At 45.7% G+C, this 24,592-nt stretch overlaps 1 protein-coding gene across 1 annotated transcript in view; it reads left to right on the forward strand.

The window, feature by feature from the left end:
* The window catches only part of SFRP4 (secreted frizzled related protein 4), a 189,720-nt gene that overhangs the window by 144,259 nt on the left and 20,869 nt on the right, over positions 1-24,592 (forward strand). Inside the window, exon 5 of the mRNA XM_085607458.1 lies at positions 1,506-1,569. Coding sequence (XP_085463584.1) covers positions 1,506-1,569 — 64 coding nt within the window. The remainder of the gene's footprint in view (positions 1-1,505; positions 1,570-24,592) is intronic.

The raw sequence follows: 24,592 nt of genomic DNA on the forward strand, positions 1-24,592 counted from the left end.
GCACTGTTGCATTTTGGACTGACAGTAGCTTGTTTTACTGAAGAGTTTACAAGTTCTCCACCTGTAGTTCATTGTATAGCAGGAGTCAATATCATACCAACCTTTAGTAATGGTTTGTCAGAGAAGGACAAAAATGACTATAACTTTCAGCTTTATGATTCTCATTTATGCTACTTCTTTCTAATGCGGCCGGCAGTTTGGGGTTCTGAGATAGCTTAGATTGCTGTGCTTCATTTAGGAGTGATTGGAGTAGCAGAAGAGTTCCATATGGGGATACATATGTCAAAACATGGCTATATTTTTGTATTCTTTACATAATTATTGGATTTCCATGGTATAGTAGGAGTGTTATTCAATGACTTTTTTTTAATAAAGAATTATTTCCCATCTTGCATGGTGACCAAATAGTGAATAATTCTGGCATATATCCGCACTTATTTCTAACTTAATGCTACACACTAGGTTGTATGCTTCAGCAACTGGTACACTTTTTTCTTCACAGCGCCATTTTCCATAGATACCACATTTCCTTTTCATGAGATAATTTGATGCACTACTTTTTACGAATGTACTTATGCTAAATTTGTTCCTCGAAAAATTCAATGAAGAGTTATTTATAAAATGTAAAGAATGTCGGTGCATAATCTGCTTGCTAAAAGGCAAATTTGCTTTATTTGGTGGTTGAACACAGACTCTGTTAATCTTTCAGTGCAAAATATAGTTCCCTTCACTCGCTCTTCTCTACCTTGCAAATCCATTTTGAAATCAACGCAATACCCATATAGGAACAAAACATGTGTCTTCTTAAAATACATACACCTTTTCTGATGGACAGCTTTGTAGGAATCTTCCTCCCTTTTTCTTGATTAGCAAGTCATGCAGCGCTTATGTCCTTCATCAGTGGTCCTTTCCCAACAGCACTATACAGTTTTTATGTTGGTCCGAAACAGGGTTTTAGCTCATTCGGTTGATGTGGGCGCTTGTGAAGAAGAGTGTTATATGGCGTGATTCAAATTGCTGTGCGAGTCAGGAATTAATGTCTGACTTGTGGTGCAGCAGGGACAGTTATGCCCTGGTCCACGATTTTCTATTTTTCATTTCAGTGTGCAGGGCAGCCAGAGGCAGAGGAGGAATGAAGTCTCACTTTCAATGTTGTTCTGCCTAGTGGCGCTTCTGTGTGTGAGCACCACAGAGGGTTTAACTTATATGCGTACCGACCCTTCTTTCCAGGACCTGATTTTAACCATTTGTTGTTTTTTTCTGAATTGCACAGTTACATGTTTTAATACTTAAATTGTGCTTCCTTCAGTGGTGACCATATTGGAATATTGTTTTTTCTTTTAATGAAAATTCATTCAAAGATGGCCACCACCTGTGATTACAAACAAATACAAGTGTAGTCTCTTATGCAACAAAATAAAATGTTTTCTCCATTAATAATCATTCACATTCGTACTCTGCATGCCCTTTAGGACAATATTTGTGACTATTATTTTCAATTTCAGGTTGATGCTTCTTGAAAATTGTTTGGTTGAAAAATGGAAAGAACAGCTATACAGAAGGTTTAAGGTAAGTCTGAGAATTTCTTACATTTATAGGAAATATATATAACAACATATAAAATTCATGCTGCGTTTTATGGAGGTGCAGATATAAGCAATTAGCATCACAAGTGTGCATGGTGCCTCATATGATGGTTGACAACCCATTTTTGGTAGTGCTAAAATAAATAGTTGTCCACTATGAGCACTAACACATCTTCCCAGTGATTGAAAATGGCTATGCAGAAATTTCTTGATCCAGTCTGGAATGGGGTAAGGTAAGGAATCTGCAGGACTTTATATCCATTACAAGCATCTCTTTCTTGTTTTTAGTTCTGGATTCGTGAATGCCTCGCAATATTCATGCATATTAAGTGTTTTGGAAATATAATAACTGGAATACATCAGAGTGTACTATGTGGAATTACAGACTTTATCATTGGCTGAGTGAGAGGTGGATGCAAGCGCTCTGTTTCAGGAGTAGTTTAGCTTTCTCACCACAATAAGGGATTTATTTAGGATCTAATGTACAAAGACTACATTTACAAAAGTGGTCACAAGTTGCACCCCAACTTTTTGCAAATGCCATTTCATTTGCAAACTGAACTACGTACTAGTATGTCCCTTCACAAATTACTTAATTGCAGAGGTTTGGAGAACAATTTATCTCGCTAAAAATCCATGTGAACCAGGGCAACTTTAAAAAAAAGTTTTCCACTTTGAAAAACTTTAGTGAAAACATGCAGTGGTCCCCTGGGTGTACAGTGTTTCTGTCTCACTGTCATGCCATTGGCTATATGGTGTCTCATTCAGCCTACAAGTGAGTGCTAAAAATTCAGCCCATGAGACATTCAGAGGACTATTATACATCCTAAAAGTACAATGAATCATCACACTCGGATTGATTACGATGGTCTGAGTCTTTCCGACTTACATCATTGGTTTTGAATCCGACAGCCTTATTACGTTGAAGGCCGCTAGGTTTGAAACCGGCCGGTTGGACGACTGGCTTCTGACGGGATCAAGGAGCCAGCCGGCCAGTCGGAGGCTGCTCATTATCCCCTATGTATGGCCAGAGCCAGACTGGCTGTTGCGGGCACCAGGCGTTTCCCCGGTGGGCCGGTAGGGTGGGGGCCGTTTTTGGGCCCCTGGGGACCGTTTTTGTTACCGAAGGTCAGCAATATTGGCCCCCTGTAAAAAAATCAGCTGAAAACAGCCCTAGCAAACATCTTGGCCGCACCACCCCGGCCACCCCAGGGGCGCTGGCCGAGCAGTTTGCCAGGCCCGGTTTCTCTTCCCAGTCAGGCCCTGTGTACGGCATTATTATGACGATTTCCAACATGCTTTAGATTCCGGGCTTTCCTACATGAAAAGCCTGTCGGGAAGTGACTTTGGGGGCCCCTAGCAGGACCCCCTTGCCACAGTGGCCTTCGATTGTAAGCCTGAAGGGCACCTATGGTGTCCCCCGTTAATCCCTGCACCGCGTGGCAGGCACAGTCAGGTGTCTGCAGGCGGTGCAGAGATTAACAAAGCACCCAAGCTCCATCCGGTTTACTGCCGCAGCACAAGCTCCCATAGAGATATGGGTCTGTGCGACCGCACCATGTGTGGTCGCATCCAGATAATGCAGTCAGTCGGACCCGATTCTGCAACGTCTGCCCAACATCATAATGAGGGTCTCAGTCTTTTATCTCACGTATAGATTCTAAGCACAAAGCAAAACTTGTTTTCACTGAAGCACATAAAATGCATTTATTGTATATATTTCTCAGCATTCAAGGGCAAACCTGACTCAAAAAAATGACCTCTTCAATATTGCCTATTTTGTGTAGACAAGAATGTCTGACCTCACAATTGAAGATTTCACAAAAAACAACACACTCTGTCTAGATTTTTAGGTGACCATCTTAGGAACAGCCTTCCCAACTGCTGGGGAGCTTAATCAAAATACAATTAGGACCCGATTCTGATGCGGTTTGGAAAGCTTCCCGACTGAATTGGTTTGGAAATGGTTTCCGACACACTCGGATCGGGAGAGTCCAACCGACCGAGTACGATGCATCCGGATGCTTCCAGATATGATTTAGTTGGACTGCCATTGACTTCAATGGGAGCATATGTTCCTAACCGCATGGTAATTGGGCCCTCGGTAGGGAAGACACGTTCCCGATCCGATGTGGAAGGAGCAAATGCTGTTAGGAGGCCTTCCTAACCGCATCGTAATCGGGCCCTAGGTGGGAATGCATTCCTAACCGCATCAGAATCAGGCCCTAAGTGTTACATTTTGACAAACTATTATGATTATTTTAACCACTCTGGTTCAGGAGTGAAAAAAAGCCGAAATGTATCTCTTGCAGCATTAAATTATACCACAGCTATAGAGTGCCAAGTTCACCTTTTCCTTCAAACTATTTATTGATATACAATCAGAGGGATCGTACATGTCTCTCAGTTATTCACTTTTTGTTAACCAAATCTGATACAGGATGTTATGGTTCATCCAGGCCTTATATCAGTTAGCATCTAATAATTAATGTTAAGGTAGAAATTAACAGTTCACATTGCAACTCCCTTATTACCTAGCACAAATGGCAAAAATATGAAAAATAATGGAAAGGACCAGCAGCCAGACACCAAAGTGCACTTTCTTTAGTTAGCCTTGCACATGTGATCAGGCATTATGCTGTCACTTGCGGGGCAAGTGATCCAGCGCAAAATCGGGTAACGGGGAAACAACCCGTACCAATATCCTCCCTGCATCACAGACCCAACATCACACTAGCTCATTCACACATGCAGTCATTGGTGGGGCCCATAACACCAACACTCACACGTTACTTCCACACTGGTCTGCACACACAGGAGGGATGAGTGATTCAAGCGCCGGACATGTCGCGTCGATGCGATCAGCAGCGGCGTCGAGACGGGGTCGCTTGGAGCTGGAGCCGAACTCACTACTCACTGGCGTCGATACCGGCGTCAAGACGCGGTCACTTGGAGCTGGAGCCGAACTCACTACTCACTGGCGTCGCTACTGGCGTCCATCCGGCCCGGCGGCCGGCGTCGAAGGCTCGGAACACTGGAGCCGTTACTCACGATGTCGAGTTGGATTCGGCGGCGTCGGCGACGTCGAGACTGCAGATTTTCCCTGTGCACTGGAAATAACACTTTCCAGCTACCAGCAATTCAGTAGAGGGTGAAGTCATTTGGCCCTGTGACTTCAACAGGAGGCTGGCACTCTTCCAGCCCTTGGAGATTTTCTTGCAAGCTTGAGAGTACACACCAAGTTCCTCTCTCCTTGTCCCTTGGCAAAAATAAAGAAGCAGCTTCAGGTTCCCCCCAGCAAACAGCACACTGGCAGAAGGGGGAGGCAAGTCCTTGGATCAGCAGGCTTCTTGTCCTTGGTAGAGGTTTTCTTGTCAGAAGTGATCTAAGTTCTTTGGTTCAGGGGTCCTTTTTTTATACCCCTTTTCTGCTTTGTTCCCTTTGTCCAAGCAGGGAAATTCCCCCCATCCTAGGTTTGTTGTGGGTGTTGCCAGGCCGAGGCACCTGGCATATTCATTGAGCAGGGCAGGGTCATCAGCCGCCCAGCAGGAGGTGGAGCCAGTATTGTCACTGGCAGGAGCAGGGCTATCAGTCGCCCGGCAGGAGGTTGAGCCAGCATTGTGTCAGGCAGGGCAGGCTATCAGGGACTACTCTTCCCCCACTCTAAGTGTAGATGCCTCATTCACCCCATACTGACTCATTCAGACCTCTGGAGCCACCCAGCCCCGCCCTGACACACACACCAAACCAGCAGAGACCGGTGGATAGTTGGACAAGAAAATAGCCACTTTCTAAAAGGGCTATTTTCAAACACAGAATTTAAAAACCATCCATCCTAAAGGGTGTGTTATTAAATTCTGAGTTCAGGGACACTAAACTCGACCTGCTACCATGCTCCCTGGGTCAGATAGATAATAATGGAGTTAATAATCCGTCTGCCCATTCTGGCCTATGGGAGGCAGGTAGCCCTTCAATAGTGAAAAATGAAAATGGCTGTAATTCCCTATTAGGTCATGCCACACACAACAGGGCATGACCTACCTTTTACCAACAATGCACCCAGCCCTAGGGCCTACCATGGAGGTGTCTGCAATGTGGCAAAGTGAAGGTTTTAGAGACTGGCAAGTAGGTTTCCTTGCCAAGTCGACATGGCAGTCAGGGACTGCACGCAGGCTCTGCGATGGCAGGCCTGGGACACATTTTATAAGCTGCTTCTGTGGGTGGCACAACCAGTGCTGCAAGCCCACCAGCAGCAGTTAACTTACATGCCCTTGGCACACGCGGTGCACTAGACTAGGGTCTGAACAGTAAGTCAACCAAGCCAATCATGGTAACACCAATCAATGTATTAATTTAACATAGGGAGCACTTGCACTGTGGCACTGATCAGCAGTGGCACAGTGCCCAAAGCAATATTCCAGCAAAAACATCGTAAACAGAGGAGGTCACCAGAAAAAAATGGAGGAGGGACTCATGCCAATGATGCCAGGTCTAACATTAATATACATGCAAACTCGTTTAATAATATTATAGTTAATAGATGCGCCTTTGACAAAACTGAACTTTATTGAGCACCAAGCACTTTTACATCAATCCCTGCCCCTGGAGTATTGCACGAAGCACTTTTTGCTTGCTCCCTTGGATCCTGTTGGCGAGGGGAGGGGCACACAGAGGCTCGTCGTGGATGAGGCCGGGCCGGGCTAATCCCCTGATCTGACGACCCCGGGACTTGCCGCCGCTCTTGTCACGAAGGAAGTACGTTGGGTATTCCCTCTTCTGCCACTTCACCCCTGGTTGCCTGAAGCTGTGTGTCTCCCCTGCAGCCGCTGGTCGACATCGCGCGGCCGTCGCAGGGGGAGACTACAGCTCCCAGAGGGCTCAGCGTTTCATCAGCTGCCTGCAATCTTCGCGCCCGGAGGCGCTTAAGTGAAGGTTCATCCCTCGGTGGAGCGGGTCTCTATCCAGCCGCCGCTCTTGTCACGAAGGAAGTACGTTGGGTATTCCCTCTTCTGCCACTTCGCCCCTGGTTGCCTGAAGCTGTGTGTCTCCCCTGCAGCCGCTGGTCGACATCGCGCGGCCGTCGCAGGGGGAGACTACAGCTCCCAGAGGGCTCAGCGTTTCATCAGCTGCCTGCAATCTTCGCGCCCGGAGGCGCTTAAGTGAAGGTTCATCCCTCCGCGTCGCGGGACGCGCGCGGGCGGTGCCGGGCTAAGCCCGGGCAAAGGGCGGGCCGTCTGTGGCCGTCAGGGGCCAAAGGAGGCCGGGCCGGGCCATACCTCTTTCTTCTGAAACACAACCAGCCCAGGAGGATGCCCTCACCAGGACTTTGCAAATTTACTGCCAGGGAAGGGGGCTGCAACGCAGGGACGTTGGACAAGTACTTCAAACCTACCAAAGAAGATGTAGGTAAGGAAAACTCTTTGGAGAAACGCAGGGCCGAGCGGCGGCGCTCCATTGATTCCATGAAGAATACGCCCCTACCAGAAATCATCCCGTATCCCATTACCCAAGAGGATGGCACGCCCCCACTTAGTCTAAAACCTCTGACCCCTGAGGACTTCCCTCTCTTATTGCGGGACATCCCCACTTCCCCTGAGTTGGCCCCTGGAAAACATCTAGATACAACCCCTTCTGGGACTTCTACTACCCCTGTCAACCTGGTTACTCAAACCCCACCTCCGCAGGCAGCTAAGAAAAGCAAGCCTAAACAAAGAGTTGAGGTAGAGTTGCACAGGCCCCCACCGAGTAAACGCAGTAAAAAGTCAATGGGGGGCAGGGGGAAAGCCAAACCGTCACATCTAGATTTTGGCAAAAAACACACACTTGTACCCCAACCTGGGAGGGATAATAAGACCGTCCCTACTGCTCCTCTCTCAAAGGCCCCTAGTCCCATTAGAGCTACTATCCCAAACGTCTCAGTGGCTGACACACTTAACCCTTTTACATCTATAGGGAGCCTAGAATCGCTACTGCGTTCTCTTCTGCAGCCCATTAGCGATAGTTTGATAAAAGTGGAGAGCAGGCTCACTTCATTGGAAACATCTCTTACTAATCTGAACACCTTAGTTAGTAAGCAATCCAATAACACGGGACCTTATCCCCCCGCAGGAAACCTTACTAAAAAAGGAAGTACGAAGGGCAATAACAAAGTTTCCCCCCAGAGTGCGACTACTGCCCCTCCTTTGCAACCATTAATGGCTGTCTTAGACCAGGCACCGCGCTGCAATGCATCTAATAGGCCCATACAGACAATGCACTCTGCCCCCCAAAGTTCCCATTCGGGGACTATTGATGGCAACCTAGAAGTTGGTGGTATCCCTCTACCTTCCCCGGGTCGGCCGGCTCCAAGTCCACGGAGACCAGACTTGCCGCCAGAGGCTAATAGTCTAACGGTGGTCCTAGCAGGCGTCCCCCGCTTAAGACTAGGGGAGAACGAAGATTACCAATCACTAAAATACAAGGTCATTAAATGGCTAAATTGGAATCGACCCTTACCGTCTCATTTTAATAATGAGATTATTATGGTAAGAAGGGTCCCCTGGTTAGGTAAAACTAGGAAATCAATTATAGGGGACTGTATCCTGACAAGCTTTAAGGACCCGGGCACTGTGCGGCACATTTGCAAAGGAATAAATAGGTCACTGGATTCTACTATCCAGACCATGCCAGTATCCTTTTTTTTCCCCCCTACCCATATACATTACACTCCGACACAAGATGAGTGGGTGAGGGTGGAACAGAGACATAGACAAAAGGATCATGTACATCGTCCAAGTTTTCAAGTGCAGGACAGGCCCTACTTCCATTTTAATCGCTTTAATTGCCTGAACAGTTTGGATGGGGTTGATTGACTTTCTAGTCACAAGCCAATGGCTTTGGATTGCGGTGTTTGCAGTTCCCCCAAGCTACCTACCTTGACTGCTGTTAAATTGCATGGGCCACTGAACAATCTGGCGGTCTTGGACAATTTATTGGCCCATAATGTTCCCAATGCCTTTGGAACTCCGATCAACCCATCACTGGTGGAGAATGTCTACAATGGACCTTTTGATTTACCGGCCCCCACTGTTAGTAGTACGTTAGAACCCCCGATTTCAGTGGAGCCCGGAATTTCATTTCTTAATTCTCCTGGTCCGGCACCTAACACCACTGGATTTTTGAGGCTAATCTGTTGGAATATCGCTGGCCTCGCTAACAAACTGGAGGACTCGGACTGGGCAAATTACATCGAGTCGGGGGACATATGTATGTTCCAGGAGACTTGGGCCAGAGAGGAACATGGCCATCAAGGCTACATGTCATTCTCCATTCCAGCGAGATGGGAGGGCAAAGGCCGGCCGTCAGGAGGGCTCACGACTTGGGTTGCATCCCATCTGGGTTGTGTGGCAACTCGGATGCCGACCAACTCTGAGGACATCCTTGCAATTTCTCTATTATGGCCCAACCAAGTTAAACTGATGTTTATTAACATTTATTCCAGGCCAATGGGGAATGTAAAGGAATCGCCGACCATAGATGAACTCTCCAATTTTCTAACTGACCTATCGAGTGACTCATATTATGTTGTGGGAGGGGATTTTAATTCTCACTTTGAGCCACTCCCTGGTCTATTGGATGGGTTATCATCTGATGAAGAAGTTAAATGGGCAGTCCCTATGGTGGAAGCCCCACCTCCAAAGGCGTGGACCCCTTTAGCGGTGCAAATCACAGCCCTCACCCTGAAGTTTGGACTCAGAGCTTGTAATGGGCGAATAAAATCTGACATACCCAGTAAAACCACCTTCAACAGGCTGGGAAGAGAGTCCCGCCTGGATTATGTCTTGGCTCAAATAGTGAAGTGGCCGACAATCCAGGACTTCAGGGTGATGGAAAGGTCTGATAGTGACCATAATGCACTTGAGCTCGACCTTGTCCATCCCGGCCCCCAAGCTCCTCTGAATAATGTGGTAGAAAATACCCCTGTACTTCTCCTTGACAACAACCGCAGAAGGATCAGGTGGGAGCACTTGGCCACGAGCAAGAATAAACTCCCTAGGCTCTATGATGGGATAATTCCCATTTTGGAAACTGTGGGTTGCTTGGACGCCGAACCATACAATAAAGACTCCCAGGGTAAATTATTCAAAGCCCATGAGGAACTTATAAAAGCTGCGGCACCCCATCTCACTTGTAGCCCGCGAGAGGCAAAAGGGGGGCGTCCAGGAAAAACACTATGGTACAACCTGGCCTGTAGAAGGGCAAAAACAGAGCTCCTCAAACTAATCAAGGAGGGTCTTGGTGGGGATACTCTAAAACAAAGCAGGCGAGTATATAAGAAACTCACTGCCCATGCTAAGGCAGAATGGGAGGAAGAACAGTGGGAAAAACTCACTAAGGCACTAGCAACCCAAGACCATCGGTTGTTCTGGAGGATTGTGAATGGGGGATCGGGGAACTTAAAATCGGCACTAGAGCCCAATATTGCTCCTGGGGTATGGCAGGCCCACTTTCAGACTCTATATAGCCCTGACTCGGAAGAATCCCCTGTTGCTGAAGCGGTAGGCCTCCCGGACTATCAAGGGGAGCTGATAACGCTCGGTGAAGTGATTGCTGCCATTTCAGGACTTGCCCCTGGAAAGGCGCCGGGACTGGACGGACTACCAGGGGATATGTTTAAGCAGGAACCTGTTGTATGGGCCCCTTATCTTACCGCCCTCTTCAATGGAGTTATCGGTGGTATGGAGATCCCTAGCACTTGGCTGGGGGCTGAGGTGGTCCCCATCTTTAAAAAGGGCTCACCTCTCCTCCCAGCCAACTATAGACCAATCAGCTTGATAGACGTGACGCAGAAGCTGTTTGGGAGGGTGATGTTGAATAGGCTACAGGACTGGATTGAGGAGGTGGGAGCCCTTAGCCCCTACCAGGCGGGATTCAGGAGGGGGGTATCCACAGTGGACCAGGTTTTTAGATTGAATCTGGTCTACTGGCGGGTAGCGACAATCGAGGGCGGTAGTTTGTACACAATTTTTGTGGACCTACGGGCCGCTTTTGATTTGGTGCCCAGGGGGAAACTTTGGAGCATCTTGGCAGAGATGGGCGTCCCCCCGGACATCCTCTTGATCTTACAGAGATTGCATCACAATAACTATGCCCGAGTGAGGTGTGGGAGGGCGGGGGAACTGACCGATAGATTCCCCGTTGACAGGGGGGTAAGGCAGGGCTGTGTATTGGCACCGACCCTGTTCTGCCTCTTTGTCAACGGGGTAATCGCCCATTTGAATGCCACTGAATACACTGACGCCCCGAAATTGAATGGCAGCAGGGTGCCCGCAATTATGTTTGCGGACGACACCCTGCTGCTATCCAAAACCCCCATGGGTATTCAGAGGATTCTTGACTCCTTCGTGGCCTTCTGTAACGATAGGGGGCTCGAAATTAATGCGGCAAAAACCAAATATATGGTTCTGAACCCGAGGCAAAAACTCCGCCCAAATCCGCAATTGGGAGCTGGACGGCTGGAGAGAGTGACTACCTTTGAATACCTTGGTGTGACTATCAACGAGACCATGACTTGGGGATCCCACCAGAGCAGGGCAAGCCTCAAACTCACGCAGATCACTGGGGGTATTGCTCGTATGATGAATGGTTCATCATATCGTCCATTGGGGGCATTGATCCAGATATATAAAGCACAGGCTCGGGGAGCAATAATGTATGGGGCGGAAATTTGGGGCCACACGTCTTCTAAGAGTCTGTCATTGGTGGAAAACAAGTTTATTAGACAGATAGCCGCACTCCCTCCCAGTACTCCGCTCCTCCCCCTGAGGCTAGATCTGGGCCTACGACCATTAGCTGACGAAATAAGCCTGAGACCTCTAGCACTCTGGCGTAGGCTGTGGAGCAGTACTGATCTCGTAGAATATAGGGCGGAATTGGCTGAACTTTTGAAAGAACCAATGGCGCTCAGTATTCCCTGGGTCAAAAACATCCAAGCCATTTGTGTGGGAATAGGGCTCCCCGACCTATGGAATGACCCGGCGAGAGCCGCACCGAAAATATCCAAAAGGTCCCTGGCTAAGGTTTACCATGAATATAAACTAGACAGGACTCAAGCTACCCAGGCAGAAGGGTCCCTAGCTTCTGTGTTCATGCAGAGCAAGGATGTCTACAGACTGGAGAGGGTGCTGGATCCCATCTCCCCCGTACTCACCAGGAAGCTGTTTCTCCAATGGAGATACGGCACATTGCCGTTCAGATTTTTAACAAGTACCTGGTCATCGGGTCCCACCCTAAAGCAGTGTCCGGCTTGTGACGCCATGGAAGAAACTGATTTGCACGTGGTTTTCTTCTGCCCTGCCTATAAAATAGCACGAAAATACTGGCTCCTCCCGTTGATAAGGAATATGGGTTGTAGGGAATACGCACCAATGTACAGAATCTTAAAAACTGATCTCTCTGGCCCAATTGTTTTCGCACTAGCAAAATTTTTGACCAATGTTTGGCACACGCGCAACCGGATCTTAAAGACGTTAGGACCCCTATAAATGTTTTTACCTCTCACCAGAGATTGAATATGTATATTCTTCTCTTGATCGTTTTCACTTTGATAACTGCTGTTTAATAACTTTTTATCTTTAATTCTGAATTATTTATGTATTTTATGCTTGTATATATTTTACCTGTGCTTTTATGGTCATCTGACCGAAATAAAGCTATCAAAGAAGAAGTTAATAGATTATATAATTAGTATTTTCATGCAGAATAGAGGAGGTATACAACATTTTGCACTACCCGCTCCATCACAAGAGAGCCAATGGATGAAGTGGTATGCATTCTGTATGCTGTGCTGTGACAAAGCAGAAGATACATTTCCTAACTATCGAAACAGAAAGTTTCAGTTCTTTTAAGGACACGGAGGCAAAGATTAGGCTTTACTTTCTCCACTTGTATTCACCAGTAGCCATTAACTTCATGGAGATTTAACAGTAAACCACATTTCCCTTACGATCTTGGCAAAGAAACAAAATAGTCCATCCAATCAGGATGCTGCACATCCATATAACATTCACTGGAGACTCTCTATCCTCCTCTTTCGTTTCGTTCATGAGAAAAACAAACATAGTGTAAGGTTTTCTGTTTTCAGGTGACAAGGATTCAAATATCAACCAGCAATATGGAAATATCAACTTAAACATGTCTAACAAGATGAACAAACCATAATAAATTATAATATGCATAATTTACATGGCTTTAAATGAGCCAAAGCATATTGGACTCTCATATCTCGTTGGTGGGTATGCTAACCTTGTTGGGAAAATGGGTGGGCTAATCCTCACACCATGTCCTTAATAGAATTGAAACTTTCTGCTACGATAGCTAGGGCATTTTTCATTCTATGTCAGGACCGGGAGGTGAGGATTAGGCTAGTTTAAAACATTTCCACCTCTAAAGTTGCCAGATTTGAGACTGGTATAAAGTAGCATCTTTTAAAAGTAGAATCTGATTCCCAATCTGCTGCACCGAGTACGTCCTATAATCTAGCTCTCAAAGAAAAGGCTTTAAATTCCATGGTCCCTCTCACCGAATGAGCCCCGAACCGGGAAATATCCATACCAGCCTCTTGCATAGTCCATCTGGCCCATCTGGCAATAGCAGGGGAAGAAATTGCTTTATGTGGTTTAGTGAGAGCAATCAACAACTGTCTATCTCCTTGAGGGTGAAGGTCCTCTGTCATAGTCTCATACATCTTTATTGCCTTAACAGCACATAGTTTTGGAACATTCGGAAATGCTGGGTTTGACACAATCTTCAAATTAGTTTTTGTTCTTCAAGCAAAATGAAAAATTACCCCTTCTGGGGGTTTCACCCTACCCGTTACATCCAGAGCCTGCACTTCTGAGACTCTTCAGCAGGAGATCAGGCACAATAAGGTGGCTAACTTTGACAACATTTGTTTCCTCGACAAGTATTTATTTGAGGGCCACGACATGAAAAGGCCTAAAACCTTGTTTACGTCCCACAACATGGAATATCTGGGTTCAGGTAGAACAGATAACCTAACACCCCACAGGAGTTTGCAGACCAAAAGGTGTTCCCCAACTGGATGTCTGTCTATCAGCAGATGGCCCACTGAAATAGCCGATTGAAATATATTGATTGACCTGTAGGCCAGAGCCACCAGGAAATTCAAGACGTGGACAACATCCTGCCCAAGGGATCAAATTAGACCAGGCAGAACGATATAATTTATTTGGGCTATCTGCCTAGGCTTTGGCGAGTAAAGAGGCAGCCTCTCGTGAAATGACTGGGACTTTTCAGCTGTCCTGGTAATTCTCCAGGCCATGAGATAAAGAGAACCCACTAGGACCAGGTGATGAGGATTCCCTTGGGGATCCCGGAGGAGATCCAGAACTAGGAGTAGAGGGATTGGAAAATCCCAAGAAAGTTCCATCAGGGCTGGAAACCAGACTTGAGACCTCCAGATCACAGTGATCACCGCCAGATCCACCCACTGTCTCCAAACTTGTGTGGCTTATCTAATTATCATCACAAATGGATCGAAACGCATACCCCATCTCCATGTTCCAATCCTGGAGAAACGCATTGGTTGACTGCAAGTTGGGGTCCAGTCGCCAACTGCAATATCTATCCAGTTGGAAATCCAGCCAAGAAGCAAACACATCTATGGACAAAGGGCCCAACCTGTCCTAGATCTGCTGAAACAGTCGCAGGGGTAGTTTCCACAGACTGACACCCTTCCAGTTGCGGGAATGCCAATCTGCCACTTAATTGGACCTCCCTGGAAGATGTTCTGCTGATACCGAGATCTGGTTGGCCAGACAATAATTCCAAAATGTTCAGAGCCAGATCCAAAAGGGTTTTTAACCTTGTTCCCCCAGGTGGTTGACATAGCGAACCACCACCACATTGTCCCTATTGAGAAGACACAACATTTAACCTTGCCTTTGGTCTAGCATATTACTGCAAAAGAACCTGCCATTAGTTCAAGACAGTTTATGTAGTGGGCCTGTTCTGTGGAAGACCATTTTCCACCTATTGAGTATTCTCCGCATCGTGCTCCCCAACCCGATCTGCTTGCATCCAATACTATCACGAGGTCAGGATGGGAGCCAAAGATTGCTCGGCCATTACAGGCTTCCATATGGGAAAACCACCACTGCAGCCCCATCTTTCGCCTCCGCTGAGAGGGGACGAGATTGGGAATATATAAGACCCCGCTGAAGATGGGAAATCTTCAGGCATTGGAACGCCTGATAGTCAAGGGGGCCTGGGAAGATGGCCTGTATGAGGATGAGAGTAGCCCCACGATTCATGTTAACTGACGCAGTGATATCAATGGTCTCGACAGTGTTGTCCTGAGCTTTTCTTTTATCTAGGTCAGTTTGTGAGATGGGAGACAGAGGGTAGCTTTGATAGAGTCTATTATGAACCCCAGGAACTGCAGAGATTGGGATGGGGAGGAGGAAGACTTCTTCTCGTTGACCACAAACTCGAGACATTCCAGCAGGTCAATATTATCTGCAAGTGCTCAGCTGGACATACTGGGCATTGATTCATTTTTAGGTCTCTCCTGACCCAGCGCATGCGCTGGTCTGGCGAGACTTATTGAGAGGGCTCCCAAAAGTGCTACCAGGCCAGCCTAGAGCTACAATGCATGTGCGCGGGCGCGCGTGCCACGTTTTACCGCGATTGCTTTCACTTTCGCGGCCGCTTTGCATAGCCAATAGGTCTCGCTTTTGGGACCTTATAAGTATTTAGTTATGCAACTGTTGCATGGCTAAACACTTAGAAGGTCCCAAAGGCAAGACCTATTGGCTATGCCAATGCTTGTTTATTTTATTTTTTTAAATTCATTTTAACAAGAGTAGCATTTACCATATACAAGATATAAGGTTCCACAAGCATTAACTCGGCAGTAAGGTAAGGTCACATTTTTAGTATGCTATATATGTCCGGACTGCTGCAATATATATCGTTACAAATCATTAGTACATGATATTCCATAGCAGTTCCAATAGTAGAGCTGGACATTTATATCTGCACAGATGTGACATTGATCAAGTCAATAACAGTAGTGGAACATATATAGATTAATACCAACTCAATCCTGTCCTCCCCCACCCATAAGATCCCCCCCCTTCCCTCCCTCTCCCTCCAGACATGGCACATAAGCCATGCAGATCCAATAACAGCAGTATCTAGTTACATCAGGGCTATCAACTACAACATGTTTACACAGTCCTATGGATAGCTGTAAGGTCTATGGTAAACATTGTATAATTACAGGTAATGTCTCAGCTTCCTCTTGTGTATTGTACTTGGGTGGCCTTCACGTAGTGACATTCAGTTCGCTCGCAGTGGAGTCATCATCAGAGTCTAGCTCTGATGTTTTCAGCAATAATGTAAGCTCTTCCCAGGCTCTTGCAGCCTTTAGTGTTTTTCCGCTATGTGAGTGGCTTGCTGCTTGCAGTCTAGCAGTACCCTCGCACTCCACCCATCTAATAAAAACTGCCCTCCACCTTTGAAAGCTCGGGCCCCTCTTTGCCTTCCAGTGTGCTGAAATCTCCTGTTTAGCTAAAACAAGCCCCAGGTCAAGGAACGTGCTGGTTACCTTAGTTTTGGAGGTGTGAGTGAACCAGTGAACCAAACAAGTGCCCGGTGCCAGGTCAATATGCCTCTCAGTAATATCCCTAAGCAGTTCTAGTACATCCTCCCAGTACGTCATTAGATTGGTACAGTCCCAGAGCATATGCCTAAAATCTGCTCCTTCTTTGGCACGTCGGGGCACTGTGCCGTGGTCACTTTAAAGTATTTGTTGTTTTTGCTGGAGTCAGGTATGCCCTGTGTAGTATGAAAAATTAGACCAGCTGAAATCTAGCGTTCCTAGTGCATTTCCAATTCAGCCCATTCCTTCTCAGATATCTCACCACCCAAATCCTCCTCCCATTTCTGTTTCAAGACCACTAGAGGGACAAGTCTCTCCTGTGTCATTCGACGATATAAACACGTAACTGCCTTTATTGTGCCTGCCGCCAGTACTATGTATTGGCAGACCATGGAGGTGTTTGACTCAGAGAGCCCCTCCCCCCAGTATTTTTGTATGGCCGATATTAGAGCCGAATGGATCAGATAGTCCACCCGGGGCAAGTCATACCGGTCTCTCAAAGTCTCAAAAGACAACAGGGCATTGTCTTCAAATAAATCTCCTATCGCTGTCAGGCCCAAGTCATACAGGGCATTGATTCATGATAAGGATATTGTCTAGGTAGACGATCAGACACACCCTGAGCTCTCAAGTATTTGATCATGGGTTTCAACATCTTGGTGAAACCCCCTAGAGCAGAAGATAGACTGAAAGGTTCAGTGACTAAACATCCAGGGACAGAATATAGACTGCCCAAAATATCGACTCCAAAATATCGAGGGACAGAATATCGAATGCCTATCTACCAACAGGTAAGTACTAAAATATTGAGTACAAAATATAGAATGTTAAAATATAGTTAACTAAAATATCAAATTTTTTAAATGTAATAAAAATACTATAAAAGTAATTAAATAATAAACACAATTAAATAAAACATAGTTAAAATAAGGTAAACAAGCTTAAAATGTAAAAATAAATGTAATGTACACATTTAAAAAAATATATATATATTTACTTAATATTATTATAAAATAATTATTAATCTTAATTATAAAATATTTAGAACATTATTAAAAATATATTGACATATCTATATAAATAAACATATTATCTAAATATAAAAATAAATAATATATGATAATTACAATATTTAAAGTAATAATTTTTATGTTAATTAATAATGAGTGCAACAGTAAGGAAAGCGTTGGATAGCGTAGGGGTAAAAATTACTATTCCCACTCCAGGAAGTGCAACAGTAGAGAAAACGTTGGATAGCGGGAGGGTAAAAATTACTATTACCACTCCAGAGACTGCAACAGTAGGGAAAGCGTTGGATAGCGTAGAGGTAAAATTTACTATTCCCACTCCAGTGAGTGCAACAGTAGGGAAAGCGTTGGATAGCGTAGAGGTAAAAATTACAATTCCCATCACAGAGAGTGCAACAGTAGGGAAAGCGTTGGATAGCATAGGGGTAAAATTTACTATTCCCACTCCAGTGAGTGCAACAGTAGGGAAAGCATTGGATAGCGTAGGGGTAAGAATTACTATTCCCACTCCAGAGAGTGCAACAGTAGAGAAAACATTGGATAACGGGATGGTAAAAATTACTATTACCACTCCAGACAGTGCAACAGTAGGGAAAGCGTTGGATAGCGTAGGGGTAAAAAATACTATTCCCACTCCAGAGAGTGCAACAGTAGGGAAAGCGTTGGATAGCGGGAGGGTAAACATTTCTATTCCCACTCCAGAGAGTGCAACAGTAGGGAAAGCGATGGATAGCGTAGAGGTAAAAATTACTATTCCCACTCCAGTGAGTGCAACAGTAGGGAAAGCGTTGGATAGCGTAGGGGTACAAATTACTATTCCCCCGCCAGAGAATGCAACAGTAGGGAAAGTAATGATTTAATATGTAAATAAAAATAAATTAATTATCATTACCAATTTAAAATTAATTAAATTTAATTACCAATTAATAATTAATTAACAATTAATTAATTGTCAATACATATAAATAAAAATAAATATTTACTTAATTACAATTAAATTACTTCCCACCCTATTCCCCTATAAACCCACAACCCGCTACAGAACTAAAACGCAAAATTAAATTAAAAATAATTATGAATTCATAAAAACTAATATTTAATTTACTATAATTAAATTACTTCCCACCCTCTAAACCCACAACCCGCTACGGAATTAAATTACGCAAAAATTAAATAACATAACATTCATTATTTTAAAAATATTAAACATACATTACAAAAATAATATATATTTTTAACACATGTACTAACATACATAACACAAAAAAATCGATATTATGGAAAACAATATTTTAAATTCAATATTACAATATTACAGCAATCGATATTTCTTACCTTAATTTCGATATTCTGACCTACTATATTTTGGTAATTTGATATTCTGTCCACTCTATATTTTAACTTTTATATTCTGGGCAGTCGATATTTCTGAATCTATATTTAGGGTGTTCACCAGACTGAAAGGAAAGGAAGTAAACTCTAATATTTGTGACTTCCATTGGATCTTAAAAAAATGTCTGTGAGGTGGAATGATGGATATTGCTATGTAGGCGTCCTTAAAGCCCAGGCTGTCCATCCAATCGGCTATCGGCAAAATAGCTCTATGGAGATGTATGCCCTCCATCTTGAAGTGACGGTAAATGAGCCACTCATTGAATTCTTTTAGATTGATAACTGGGAGCTGGCCTCCGACCCTCTTTTTCACCAGGAAAAGGTTGCTGAGGAAACCTATAGGATGTAAGGCAGTTGGAACAATTGCGCCCTTCTCCAAAACCTACACCATTTCCTGCTCCACTAACTTTGATTGTTCCTGAGAAAAAATCTGGGGTTTTGGTCTTTGTGGTTGAGAGGGAACAATGTACATTTCTATCTGAAACCCTTTTATGGTCTGGAGAACCCACGCAACTGAGGAAAGAGCCTCTCAATTTTGCAAAAAATATTCCAACCGGCCCCCAAGCTTTAACCTCTTGGAGTTCTGTACGCTCACCGTGGGAATTGTTGTAGGCGGCATTATATCTGGAACTGCCTCTCGCACCCTGGCGATAGGAATAGGTCCTCGTTGGGTCTAAGTTGCCAAATTTTGAGGAGTCCTGCCATTGTTCACGACAGGAATTTGCACCTCTAGCGGATAGATGATGAAAATTGCAGCCGGTCAAGCGCCCCCACCACGACCATCTCCGGCAAAAACACTGGGTGTAAAAATTAGGCCTGGGTGGTAAATTCCGTTCCGCTCGCGGAATTTGGGTAATTTCGCACTCTGCGGAGAACGCGGAATTGCCAAAAATACCGCAATCCGTGGCTTTGCAGAATTTATTGCTTGTTCGCGCTTTCAAAATGCGTGTTCACGAGATATTTCTCCCAAGCATGCAAACAGCATTCGCGAACAGGAAAAAAGCATTGCAAACGGGCGGAACAAGCAATTCTGCGTGTTTGCGGAACTCTGCGTGCTCGCGGAGACTTTTTACCGTTTCGCAGAGCTTTGCGAATCGCGACTATGCAAATTCTGCCCACCCCTAGTAAAAATTATTTTAATGGACGTTTGGGCCTTGTCAAAGAAGTTGAATGTATTTACAAGCTTGCCCAGATTCCGAATAAATGGGTCCCCAAAGGGATTTCCTTGGTCTATAGGATCTGTCTCCGAAGTAGATAGCTCCCCCAATTTCAGGTCTATTTTGATCAGGAGCGATCTACACTGCTCTGTTGACATTGTACAGTTGCCATTCCCAAGGGAAATTATGGCTCTTTGAGCCCAGCTATACAGGCCCTCTGAGGAGACTAGGGATCCAGATGCCTTAGCATCTTCAGCCATATCCAATATCTTGGCTAGGGGTTCCTGCCACGTCAAGAAGGTTGTCCTGGCATGAGCGCCATGAACGATCTATGCCCTTTTTGGGGACACAGGCAAATTTCATGAGAAAAGTGGCCATCTTGGTATCTATCTCGGGAGTGAGGGACACTTTACCCTCCAAAGAGGGCCACGGGCATTCGGCCCGGAGGCAGCTCCTTACCTCCTTGTCTAGGGGTTTTTGCAATCTGCCTGCAATATAAGAGGCCACCTTGGGCACTGGGCACCATTTCACAGAGCACGGATGTAAAAGGTCATTCGGGTCTAACATATTCGACTCATGGTCCGCCTTAGAATTGCTCTCAGATTGATAGGGTTTGCTGGCTGGGAGCCAGGCCCTGGAAGGGTTCTCATCCTCGTCAGAGGTGTTGGTAGAGTCATCTCCATCTCCAGGGTCAGTGGTGGGATGGTGAAAGGGGAATCCCTCAGGGTACCAAGGATCTGCGTGTCAGTAGGGAGGGGTTGTGAATCCATAATGACCTTTTTAAGGAGTGCAAAGGCACTAAGATCAACCCATGGGTCGTCTGCATGCTTGTGCTTACTGTCTGGGTTGGGTGTAGCTAGCTGCCCCAGAGGTTTTGGGGCCAGGGACCTAGAAGTGTCTTCCCTCTGCTCAAGGGGTCTTTGTCATTTCCCCCGCAGATGCATAATTTTCCCCTCTAAGGGCACCACAACCTGTGAAACAGCCTTAAATATAGAGACATACATGATCTGACAAAACTGATGGTCAGTGGTGAGGTAAGTCACGTCCTCCTCCTCCTCCATATACTCCTCAGAGTCTTCAAAACCCTCTATACGGATGATTAATTCTATAGTATAGGGAGCAGGTGATAGCTAAGGCAAGCTCTGTGACAATTGACTAAAATTCCCCAAGGGAATTGACAAATGTAGGCACCCTGAAGGACCTGGGACCAACGCCCTGTATAAAGGGTTTATCTGCCGCCTAGGACATGTCCCAATTAATTCTTCAATCGAGGTCGTTCTTAACCGCACGGCAGGTGTTATTCTCCAGGTGTTGGCTCTGTGAGAAATGTCAATAATCTTGAAAAAATCAGCCCCCAAAATAGATTGCAGCCAGACGTGCTTTACTCTGGTAGCCAACAAGTAAAATTGATGTTCCAGCCGCTGGGAGGTTGGTCTAAATGGCCACGTAGGAGTGAGAATGTTTCCAGAGCCGCAACGTGAAATGAAAGGCAAATTAGCACATGTAAACACACTGAAAGAAAGCAGCATGTGTTCCAGCTGGAACTGTTATCTTCCACACTTGGTGCAGCAGCAAAACTACAGCATTAAAGCAGTAATTTAAAGAGACAGTCAAAAGCAGCGAAGAAAGAGGAGGGTAGAGAGTCTCCACTGAATGTTATATGGATGTGCAGTTTCCTAATTGGATAGACTGTTTTGTTTCTTTCCAAGGACTTATGGGAAATGGGGTTTACTTTACTGTTAAATCTTCATGAAATTAATGGCTGCTGGTGAATAAAAGCGAAGAAAGTAAAGCCAGATGTAATACTGGAGGATCCTCGAACTCACCGAGATCTTGTGCAGGATTGTGATTGGCTGCCAACCCTGTAAACCAGGAAGTGTTGGCAGCCATCTTGTGACTCGGTTGAACCGAGCCACAGGAAAAAACATTTAAAAAAAAGAAAAGGGGGCAGGGGGGCAAAACAGCTCCAGCACTTCGTTAGTAATTAGCCCCTGGGTGGGCCAGGTCCCGGGGCAGTTTTTATAGTAAAGCAGGGGGTGCCAGTTGCAGCACCCCTGCACCCCAGTGACTGCCACCTCCCCACGGCAAACATATGTAAGCTGATGCGAGGGCCTGCATGGCCCCCCGCAGCAGGCCCCTGTAAGTCCTCCTCCGCAGCCTCGGCGACCGCCACCTCCCTGGGGCTAATAATGTATTAATGAGGGGGACCCACTAGGGCCCCCGCAGTCCTAGGGAGTACCACCTCCCGGGGCAATGAATGATAAATAAAAATGAGGGGAGCCACGTGGCCTCCCCGCAGTCCCGGGGACCGCCACCTCTTGAGGAAATCACTAATAATAATGTCAGGGCCCGCTAGGCCCCCCCAGCCCTGGTGATCACCACCATACTGGGCTTAAATTATATATATGCATGGGGTCCATTGTGGATCCCCCCCCAGGGATCACATGGGGTTGAAAATGGCCCAGGGAAGGGGGGCCCTGTAGCTCCCCTCCATAAAAAACAGCTCCTTCACCATCACTCTGCAAACGCGGCTCCTGGCGCTTTGGTGGTTGTGGGATAAAGTCCCCTTAAATGCTGAGGGTCCTTGGGTTCCAGGAATCTCTTCTATTACCTCCAGTAAGTCCCAGACAGTGGGATTGCTAGGAGGACTTGGAGGTCATGCCCCCTTTGTTCACCACTGTGCAACTGTGCCTCCTGGTGCTGCTGGTTGGAGAAGATGTCCACTTTAGTCCTGAGACCCTCAGGATTTAAGTTCCAGGAGGCATGTTTGCAGAGTGGTGGAGAAAGGGGGCGTGGCCTCTGATGACCTCTCTGCAGTCCAGCTGTGTGGTTCTTAATGGGAGTAACAGGAGGGGTAGTTGGACCCTAAGGACCCTCAAAAGCCTGGGGCACTTCATCCGCCTACTAGTAGTGCATCAGCAGGCGCGTTTGAAGAGTGGTGGAGAAAGTGGTCGTGGCCTCCAACAACTTTTCAGTAATCCTGCTGTGTGGGACTTACTGGAGGTAACAGTGGCGTAGTTGGCCCCCAAGGATGTCCATGGGGACCAACTACCCCTCCTGTTGCCTCCAGTAAGTCCCACAGAGTGGGATTGCTAAGAGGTGTTTGGAGGCCACATCCCTCTTTCCACCACTCTGCAAACGCAGCTCCTGGCACACTGCTGGTTGGGGGATGAAGTCTACTCTTGAGGGACCTTAGGAGCAAAGAAACCTTCTTGGTACCTTCTGTAAGTCCTACACAGCGGGATTCCTGAGAGCTAGTTAGAAGCCCACCCCCTTTCTCCACCACTCTACAAACACGACTACTATTTGAAAAAACCCATAGAAATTTACTTTAAAAAAAACGAAGGTTACAGGGATGTTATAGTTAGTAGTTAGGAATTAGCATTTGCCCCCCCCCTTCAATGCACTGCTCATGATCTCACATTTTACTTCATTGTTGACATCTCAAATGACATCACTCATGGTGTCATTCATGACTTCATCCACAGAATCACTGATGCACCCAGTCATACCCCTATAGAACCTTTCATAGGCCCACTCCCATACAACCATTCACAAACCCATACCAGTATACACACACCATCTCAATGATTCATAGATCTACACACACATCCACTCACTCACCCATAAAGTCACTCATATACCCCATCACTCACCTATACTGCCTTTCACATGCCCAGTTACTCACCTATATACCACTGACCCATCCACTTACTCACCCACACAGCCATAAACACTCACTGACCCATACAGCCCCTCACACATACTCACTAACCCTTACAGCCACTGACTCACCCACTCACTCATCTATACAGGCAGTCACACACCCCCTCACCCACCTACACAGACACTCAGACAACCATACAGGTACTCAGACAACCAATCCCTCACTAAAACAGCCACTCATGTACCCACTCACACACCCATACACCCACTTAGACACCAACTGACTGACTGAAACAGACATTCACACAACCAATCACACCCATACATTCACTAAGACACCTAATCACTCAAGTCAAGTCAAGTCAAAGTAAGCTTTATTCGAAAACACATCGTGTATCATAAAAGCTGCATGAAACAACATCTCTGATTTAAAAATATCTAGTTAAAATAGAAGAACAGGCCGCTAAAATGGAGAAGTAATAAACACAAAGAATAAAAACAGCCATAGTCCTCCCCAGCAGATGGTAGAATACCTACAGCTGCTTCCTATGCCTTAACACAGCCAATAGGTATTGTGACAACACAGCACATATGTACAGACTCTGTAGCATTTGCAGATAGGTAAAAGCTGGGCGACATTGTACAAATCCAAGTTGTTTTAATAACAGCTTAATAAGACAATTTTGCAGCTCTGTATAAAACAAACAAAAAAACTGAATATGTATGGTACTGTGCTTGGAAACATTGTCAAATGGGCATGGCGGAAAATTAGAAGCCCAATTATTAGTGCTTGGAAAAGTCGATAGATGGTAAAAACTATCCAACCTAAACCTAGTCAGGACGAATCTGTCCCGATGATTAATAACGTAAGATAGGTAAGGTTGCATATCATAACTAGTCAAAATTAGCTGGTTTTTCCACACAGAGGGATTCATGATCTCAGAAGATAGCCTCAATTCCTCTAGTAAGGAGGAGCATTTTAGTTTTAGGGCTTTTCTTTGGTTATAGATATTAAGCTCTGGGTGGTCAAAATGTTCAAGGTGACCTATGTCGGCCAAAAAGTCTTGCACGTATCTCAGCCAAGGGATTTTCAATGCC

This window comes from Triturus cristatus, chromosome 5_2 (genome assembly GCF_964204655.1).
Source record: "Triturus cristatus chromosome 5_2, aTriCri1.1, whole genome shotgun sequence".
In the NCBI taxonomy this organism is placed as follows: domain Eukaryota; kingdom Metazoa; phylum Chordata; class Amphibia; order Caudata; family Salamandridae; genus Triturus; species Triturus cristatus.